The 9,957-nt window shown below is 43.0% G+C and overlaps 1 protein-coding gene across 1 annotated transcript; it reads right to left on the reverse strand.

Annotated features, from left to right (window-relative positions):
- Positions 1–1,420: 1,420 nt before the first annotated feature.
- On the reverse strand, positions 1,421–5,165 carry LOC306787348 (primary amine oxidase, liver isozyme-like; the record flags this gene model as incomplete). The annotated part of the gene is made up of 5 exons (XM_079282464.1): positions 1,421–1,684; positions 1,781–1,913; positions 2,086–2,252; positions 3,347–3,465; positions 3,593–5,165. The coding sequence occupies 5 exons, from the start codon at positions 5,163–5,165 to the stop codon at positions 1,421–1,423; spliced, it is 2,256 nt and encodes a 751-aa protein (XP_079138590.1).
- Between the last annotated feature and the right edge of the window lie 4,792 nt (positions 5,166–9,957).

Consider the following 9,957-nt stretch of genomic DNA (forward strand, 5'->3'; position numbering starts at 1 on the left):
CTTTCATTTTCCACTGAGACCTTCACTTGCTGGAGACAGGCAGTGACAGGATGAGAAAAACAAAGGAGAGCAGAGCTCCCATGGAGAATCCAACTATACACACAACAGGTAATTTTATACAGTGATGTCAAGTTTTAAAAAATGGTCTCATTTTGTGAAATAGCTACTCTGGGCAACATCAACACACACTAATGCAATTTGGCTCAACAGATCAACAAGGGTCTCAGCTTTCTAGTCACAACCAATTTATGCAATTCCCAGTATGCAGAAAGATTCAACTACCCCATTTTAAAATAGACATGATTTTTGCCCCCAAACTGCATGGGACTAGCATGAATTGGGCCTGTCTATAATATAATATAATATAATATGATATAATATGATATGATATAATATTATATATAATATAATATGATATGATATTATGTAATATAATATATATACTGTGATATAATATAATATGATATGATATAATATGATATGATACAATATAATATAATATTATATGATATGATATAATATATATACTATGATATAATATAATATATGATATAATATAATATGATATAATATAATATGATATATGATATGATATGATACAATATGATATATTTCATTTAGATATTTTTGAGGTTGGAGGTCAAGGGACTTTTGCAAATATGGCTTTGCCAGTTTTTCCCTCGCCAACATTTAGCCTGACATCCAAGCATTATTTAGCCCTCTTCCTAACAAGATAGCATGACATGGTTGTTACCAACGGATGCCTTTGGTTTCCTAATTTCAAATGATACCAGTGCGTTCTCTAAATCTGAGCCTGCCACAGCCCCTGAAAGTCAATATTGTCAGCTGAGGATGCAGGCATCAGAGTAGAAGAGGTTAAGCAGAGATGAAGATCTCAGTCCGGAAGCAGACTCTGGTGCTCGTGGTCTTAAAGCATGGACCACATGATGAGAACAATACTAGCCCAGCTGAGCACAACACCATTGCTATTTGCACTGGCGGACTAAAAAAAGGGTATCAGGTGAAGGTAGTGGGGCATCTTGTTTCTTCACTGGAAGGACAACCTGGAAAAGTATATTAAAGATGTCAAACAAACACAGGACTTTCACCCAGGTGACTGCTGTTTGTGTCCTGTGTGAAACCAAGCACCAAGGTGTTGGACAAATTGACAGACTCACATCGTCATCTGGAGCCACACAAATATATTCATCATCATCACCATCATCATCACCATCACCATCATCATCATCACCACCATCATCATCACCATCATCATCATCATCATCATCATCATCATCTTCATCATCATCATCATATATATCTGTAATGAAATATAACAATAAATGTTTTCATCAAAATTAAATTATTGTTATTTTCTATCAACAAAATTAATTTATAAAGAGACAGGCACAAAAATATTTCAATCAAAGCCGTGGTAGGTGAAGGGTTCAAGGACGGGGCTGCAGGTCTCTTGAGCAAGGCAGGCCATCCTATTGTTGTCACAGCTGTCCTCACTGCCCGGGGCCATGTACACCCCATCAGCAGAGTGGATGGACGGGTCCTCGTCAAAGTAGTTGTGGGGCCGCAGCAGGACCCCGCCCCCGTTGCCCACGGTCACCGTGTTGGGGATGTCCTCGGAGTGAGGGATGTGGAGGAAGCCGGTGGTCACCCAGGCAACCAGGTCCTGGGGAAAATGAAGAAATAAGGAGGAGTGAGGGGTGTACATGATACGTAACACTTCATGAGATGTTGATATTTTGACCCAGCCCCAGACACATACCTGGTTTTCAATGCTTTCATTGTCTTCAATGTACTTGCTAAAGTCAACAGCTGGAGTCCACATGTCATGCTGATTGTACAGACTGCCGGAGCTCTGCTCCAAGTCTTTGTGTTTAGTGATGGCGACTTTATACCTGGGGAAGTAAAGTCAAGTGATATTCCAGGGAGAGGGAAGAAACGAGAGGATGATGAGGAGACACTGTTTAGACACAGAAGACAAACGGTGGAGTGTATCAAGTGAGGATGAATCAATTCCAGTCTGAGATATATGTTGAAGCTGCTGTGGCCTCAGGTCTGGCTTCTCACCTGGCCCAGGACATGGCCCTCTCCTCGGGCTGGCTCTCTGGGAGGTGGTCCCCGGCGAAGCTGAAGACCTGCAGCCTGTAGGAGCGCTGGTGACCCCAGCGGTTGGTCTTGTTGCTGGCGATGTGGAGGTAGCGAGGAGTCTTGGTGTCATGACGCAGAGCGGCCTCCTGTGTGAAGCCAAACATGAGACACACATTCATGGCCGTACCCACCATTGAGGGGATCGAGATGAGAAAGGAAGAGCAGGTACTGCCCACTGCAGCTTGGACAGAATTAGCATTCTGCAACACAAGTCACCTGATCTAATCCAAATGATTTAATTACCACAGAAATGATGATCTTTGGTTTATACACTTGAACGCTACATTTAACAGCACAAGCAACAAGCATGATCATCGTGTAATAATATAGTATTGTTTTTAAATAATTTTATTGTAAAACTCACGTTTTTCTTAAGTTTTGTAATGTTTGAGACAAACGAGGGGTCACAGAGAAAGGGGCGGGCAGGGAATCAGAGGATGAGAGTCTATCATTTAGACTTTTTGTGATCATTTCAGCATCTTCTTTATTATCAGAGTGTAGTGTGGATCATTCATTGCAACATTTAACCTGATTCTCATGTACTACTTGACATGTCTTTCATGCTACTGCCCACTGACTATTTATTTCTCTCCAAAACTTTTATTATATTCTTCATATTTTTCACATTTCCCCCTTGTACACACCACAGTCCTTGTCGCTTCTAAAATGATCCTGCTGTAGAGTGCTGTCATCTGTCGTCATAGCTGGCTTCCCAGATACATCAGCTGCTGATTGCTGAATCTGTATCTTCAATAAAGGCTTGTATATTGTTTTACCATATACCAGTATTTGTGAATTTGTGGAAACTTTTTAATCCTGACCATCCATCCATGTTCAGTATATGTTGATATATTTCTCAATGTTCAACAACACAACATAACAAACATGGATATTACAATGCAAGTCACTGTTGTTTCTACAAACCACTAGCTCAGCAGATAAATCTCAGCCTCTGGCCACCTCAACTTAAGAAGTATTCAAACATTTTGATGAGCAAGTGTAACAATTCAGTTCTTTAAATTCAGATTTTTATACTTTTATACCGGTGAAGACATTTTTCAGATAAAAACAAATACAACATGTTTCAAATCACATTTGCATTAAGACTGTACCTGAGCTTGCAGCTCTGCATCTCTAACTGTCACTGTTACAATGTTGAATAGCAAAGTGCAGCTCTCACCTGCTCTGTGTGGAGCTGTTTCTCCACCACCGTAGGGATCATGGCATGGCGTCCAGGTATCCAGGGCAGCGAAACATTCACAAACTCCATGTCTTTCGTCTGGAATACATTCTTCACTCCTGGAGAGGGGACATGATTGACTTTCACTTTAATTTCTGCTGTTATGCTGAGTTATAGTTTTATTTATTTACATAAAAAATGATATTCTGACAGGCTCAAGGTCCTGGAGATTCCTGCTACACCCACCTAAAACGTCAACATCCACTTTGAAGTTGATAAAATGAGTGTGGACATTTCCAGTGACATTTTCTGCCACTTGATGACCGAATGGAAAATTGTCCTTCAATGCAAAGGAAGAGGCGATGTAGCCGGTTGCGTGCACCTTGGCCTCTACTGAGCCACTCTGGTAGAAGATGAAATCCCACATGTAGTCATAGTTTCCTATAGCTGTGATTGTCCTGAACACTAAGGCGGTGTTTGCTAGTCCTCCGTAACTGTTGAAGACAATCTCTGAGAAGTGCCTCCGTAGAGGTTGGCCCATGTCATGCTCAAAGACACATATCGAGTTTATGAGTCGGCGTGGAACACCAGTGTCCAGGAAATGGAAAGTGTCTATGTAAGTGGCTGAATAAGGGCAGTCGACCCCCCTCACCAGCTCATAAGCACATTTACCAATGCCCAAGCTGCCGTCAAGGTATTTAGTGAGCATGAGATTTGGGGTGACTGACCCGTAGACTGACATGGCGTCTTGAACACTTAACTCATAGATGATCCTCTCTCCTCTGAAACGAACATCAAAAGCTCTCATGCCTCTAAGCGGGCTCAGACCAAAGGCAAAGCTCCAGTCAAGGTATACAATGTGGTTGTTCTTCACACTGAATCGCTTGCCTTGTACATGAAACTGCTGGGGCCCAATTCCTGTGGGTTTCTGTCTCGGTTTGAGTGAGGCGTAATTAGGCACAGGTTTGTAGATGATTTTCTTCACAGTTCCTGCCTCGTATTGATGCTTCAGTTCCATTATACTGTCAAAGTACTGACCATTATAAAGCACTTTCATCACACGCCAGGACAAATATTTGGTGCTTTGGTGGTTGAATAACATCTCAAAGCCCACAGGGTGAATGTAGTAGCCCTCCTCATTTCGATACAGTGAAATCCAGGTCTCTCTGTCCCCTGACTTGACTCCTCTGGGCATGCCGTCGTAGTAAGCAGTGTAATCAGATGCCTCCAAACCGAAACTGTCCTTCAGCAGCGTATTGACTGGTTTAAGTACATCTTGCAGAAACATTTCTATAAGAACCTCTTCCCCAAAATGTACTGGACGTGCAGTCAAAGGGATCTCCCTTTTATATCTCTCAAAGGTGACATCGCGGTGGTAGGACGGGTTGGGCAGAGGGCCCACTACATATTCCTTTATGTTGTTATTCGTGCCATGAAAAACCACTGCGGTTGCCTCTCTTGCTGGTTTAAGCCCGTTGGTATCCAGGTAGTGCAAAATATCCTGTTTATTTGGCAGGGAGAGATCGATCATATAGAGGTAGTCAGCTGAAGGAGGTGTAGATGGATCAGTTGAGATGTTCATCCCCGGGATCTTGGACATGTAGTCATGCACCTGTAGGAACTCTTCCACAGAGAGGTCAGCGAAGACGTTGCTGCGCTCATTGTGCACCGCAGGTTGGACTGTGTTTGCCGGTTGAGCAGGGCACTTTGGAGTGCGTTCGGTGTTGAGCCATATCAGGACACAGTTACCTATCAACGAGGCAACAACTACAAGAACCAGAAGGCATTTGAAGATCTTGGAAATAGTTTGAGAGACCATTTCTCTGCAGCTGTACAACAGTTATAGTTGGGGAGAGGAGATGGTAGCTGTTTAAGGAGATTGTGTAAAGGGGTGTGGCCACAGATTATAAAGACTGCTTTTACAACTTGAGAGATGTTTCTTTTGATAAGAGCGGTAGTAACACAAGTACCCATTTATAAAGTTGCTGTGAAGATTATTGGGTATCATTAATGAGACAACAATACATTTAGGTAGCAAGAACTTTGGGATTCAGGCAAACAATTATGTGAAACAAGTTTTTTCCAATCCCATTTTCTGAATGTTTAAGCTAAAAGCTACAAGTGCTCATATTAGGGATATTAGAAAAGCATAGACATTAAACACATTTTAGCTATAGGGATGGTAATGGTGCTGGGATGGTCAGTTAACTATTTACTGAAATAGATCAACAAATATTGAATGAACTCTACGGAATTTTGTCCAGATATTCTTGGTGCCCAGTGAGTGAATCCTACAAACGGATCACCCATCTTTTCATAAAGCATGTCTTCATTGTGACTTAGAATGTCTCAAAAACTTATAAAATGATTATGAACTTTATTACAGATATTCAAGGTCTACAGATGATGAACCACATTGGTGACCCCCTGACTATTCATCTTGTGGCATGATCAGGTAATGATTGTGTAGTTATCCAACATACTATCTCATCACCTACTCTATGGGCAGACACAATATTGATCCCCTCACTTTTCCTCCATTGCCATCAAGAGGACAAAATCACAGAGTTATTGACGAGCATGTAAACACTGACCTGCTAGCTGGCTGTAGACCTTTATTGCAGAGAAAATAAAGAACATCTAAGTTGTATTTCTTGGTTGTTTGATGGAACATGTGGGGGCAGACCAGGACACAAAGGCTGTAACTGCTGTGATAAGATAACATAAGATAAGCTGATTGTAAAAATCAATGATGGCATTGATGTGCCGTTTCGATTGAAGATCCCTACCCTAACAAACTGCGTGTACGACAGTAAAATATTCAAAAGGGCCGTAGACTTTATTGACTATGTGTGTAAAGGCTTCATTGTGTTATAGATCAATAGATAGAGTCAACAACTTCAACTGAGATTTCCAGATGTCATCACACTAACTGATTGATTGGTGTGTACAGTATAAGCATCAGCACTCACATCAAACAAAACAAGATAATTTATCAGATGAAAATACAAGGACACATGTGATGACCAGAATCCTTTAAGAATATAGATATTTACGAATCAAAAGTGTGTGTGTTGTATATTCCCTTTTATTTTCATAAGAACTGTGTTTTATGTTGGTATTCTAGTCAGGCACCTTTCTGTCTGGATCTGTGTGTTCTTCAGGTGAGATCGGGGGTTATATCTGTACCCACCAGTGCGCTGCAGCCGCAGAACCTTCAGAGAATAGTGTTCATGAAGGAAGACACATTCACAGTTCAGTTAATCATTCAGTGGACATTTAAGGTGCACTCTGTGGTTAATAATTACGCACAACATAAACTGAACTGATAAGGATCTTACCTTTTGACTTTGTACCCATTTTTTTTAACCCTTTTAGATGATATTCTCAGTCATATTGGGGTCCTGCTTAACAATAAATGCGAAGAAAATGTATTTTTATATTGAAAACCAATCATCCTTTCTTCCTGTAAAACAGAATATTATCGTGTGCTCACGTAACCTAGTGCCAAGTAATGTCATTTGTTTGTCAATCCATCTGCAACTTTAAGCAACAAGGGAGGTGTGTGAGGAGCCACAGTCCAACTGTTATGATGTGGTGTGTTCATGGACCAGAATGCAGACTCAGACAGCAGAGTTCTATTTCTAAACCAAGATAGTTTATTTCTCTCAGTCAAGGGAAAAGACAGGAAATGGACAAAGTCAATACGAGGCATCTCCACGCCTCCGCACGGTTCCAAGCCGGAAAGTGGCTAATCCTGCTGAGTGGCAGACGAAGCCGACAGGAAAACTGTCGGCCGGAGGGTTCAGAGGACTGGAGTGAACGGGTTTGAGAAGAGACACATGGAAAACAGGGTGGATCCTCATGGATTGCGAGAGCTTGAGCTTGACCGTGACCGGGTTGATAACGGAGACGATGGGGAACGGGCCAATGAATCTGGGAGAGAGCTTCTTGGATTCAGTGCGTAGGGGTATGTCCTTGGTGGAAAGCCAGACCTGTTGGCCGGGAAGATAGGTGGGGGCGGGTGTGCGGCGGCGATCAGCCAGATGCTTGTTCTGTTCGGAAGAACGAAGTAGGGTGGCACGAGTCTCTCTCCAGACTCTTCTGCATCGGCTATGGTTGATCTGGACAGACGGGACGTAAATCTCGACCTCTTGGCTGAGCCTAACTTCACTATCAGCCCCTAACTTCACTATCAGCCCCCAACTTCACTGTCAGTCCCTAACTTCACTGTCAGTCCCTACCTTCACTATCAGTCCCTAACTTCACTATCAGTCCCTAACTTCACTATTGGTCCCTAACTTCACTATCAGTCTCTAACTTCACTATCAGCCCTTCACTTCACAATCAGCCCCCAACTTCACGATCACTCCCTAACTTCACTATCAGCCCCTAACTTCACTATCAGCCCCCAACTTCACTGTCAGTCCCTAACTTCACTATCACTCCCTAACTTCACTATCAGCCCCTAACGTCACTATCACTCCCTAACTTCACTGTCAGTCCCTAACTTTACTATCAGCCCCTAACTTCACTATCAGTCTCAAACTTCACTGTCAGTCCCTAACTTCACTGTCAGCCCATAACTTTACTATCAGCCTCTAACTTCACTATCAGCCCCTAACTTCACTATCACTCCCTAACTTCACTATCAGTCTCAAACTTCACTGTCAGTCCCTAACTTCACTGTCAGCCCATAACTTTACTATCAGCCTCTAACTTCACTATCAGCCCCTAACTTCACTATCACTCCCTAACTTCACTGTCAGTCCCTAACTTCACTATCAGCCTCTAACTTCACTGTCAGTCCCTAACTTCACTGTCAGCCCCTAACTTCACAGATGATCCAGACAGGAAGAGAAACCAGCAGGATCTCTGAGCTTCGGTCCCAGTGGAGCAGATGGGAGGACGGCCATGGGGGCGGACTCTGCTACAGCAGCTTGCAGTCGGGATAATTATGGGAGAGAAATTGTCCAAGGTCAGATATTAGAGTACTGGAAAGCCCAAACTGAAGGTAACATGTGGATGACTGCAGAGCAAGGACAAATAACGAAAAACAAAGATAGAGGTGTGTGTGTGTGTGTGTGTGATTTTTAAATGCAGTTTGATGGCTTCCTCTACATCATATCATGTATCATGTTTACAGCTCTATGGTTTCACATATTGAATTGTGAGCAGTTATATTTCAACTTTTCAACACTGAATATCAGCACACTGTTACGTGATATCTGGGGGGTGACCCCTCACGATTTTTTAATCCGATAATAAAAAATTGAAAAATTAATAATTATTAATTTTTTTTTTTTTTTTATTAGAATAAGTATCAGTGTGGTTTGGGCATTTCAAGAATGCCATCAGTAATGTACCGAGCTGGATCAAACACAACTTACCTCAGGGGATGAAGGGGATCATCTGAGGCGTAACCCCCCTCTGTAGGCTGGCTTCTCAAGATAATATGAAGAAAAGGACTTGGTCGAAGAAACTAATTCGTTATTTGTTTATTTGCATTTAAATCAAAGTGTAGTCTCTTGGTCCAAAATACAGAGAGAAAATAGTTAACTGAAAAATGTCAGAAAAATCACTTAAGTATTCAAAAACCCCTTCAGAGCAGTTTACAGACAAAGGATCTGTAAAAAGCACTGACTCAGCCAGCAGACGGGCTTGCTGTGTAGCTTACGGAGGAAAAAGTTAATGATTCACCCAGCGCAGGACTGGACAGAGTGAGCCTTCTCTCCTGACTAGACTTCAAAAAATCTTCTTAAGTATTCTTAAAAACTCCGACTCTCAAAGTCCGGAGATTCTGTAAAAAGTTAAAGTTTCACCCCGTGCAGGCAGGAGGCCGCACGGGGTTCGAGACTCCTTCCAACTCCTGCTCCAAGTGCGTCTTCAAGGTCCTTCTGCTGTTTCAAAACTGCCCCTATATACTCGTCCGGGCCTCAGATCTCTGACTTCAAACGGATTCCTACCCTTCACATCACTTGATTGATGACACAAAAACCCTTACTTCAGCGTAATCTTTGAAAGCCCGGTCTGCCTTCGTGGTCCATATGAACCCGTCAGCAGTCTCATCGACGCCACTGTCAAGGCTAAGTTTATTTATGTGTGCCCCCGAGGCTACTCTTACTGATCTGACCGCCCTATAGCTTCTCCCTGAAACCGCTGACTCGGTCCTTATGACTCCGTCTGGGGTTTTCCCTTCCTTCTTCTCTAGACTAATGACCTATATTCTCATGGATCACACCGCCTCCGGCCTCCCGGACTTCACGGGGGTGCGATGGCTGCCCCCCCCCCTTCATCTCCCGGGGAATCCCAAGCCACCTATGTGGAGCCTCAATCTTCCTTCTTTGTGTGAATTTTGCTGGCTCAGCTCTTCTTCCTCCCCATGAACCGAGGAGCACGCCTGAGGGGGTGGGGGTGAGGGTGTGTGTGTGTATGTGTGCGCCCACCCGTACACATCAGTGCAGCAGGGGTTTTGGACAACAGAGACAGGTCTGTTTAACCGGTTCAACCTTATGTGCGACTTGTCATATCTCCTGATAACCAGGGCTAAACTGTTTAGAGGCATCGCGATTTCGCATAATCTCCCCCGTGTTCAACACCCTCTCTTGCGA

This window comes from Melanostigma gelatinosum (assembly GCF_949748355.1).
Source record: "Melanostigma gelatinosum genome assembly, chromosome: 13".
Classification (NCBI taxonomy): domain Eukaryota; kingdom Metazoa; phylum Chordata; class Actinopteri; order Perciformes; family Zoarcidae; genus Melanostigma; species Melanostigma gelatinosum.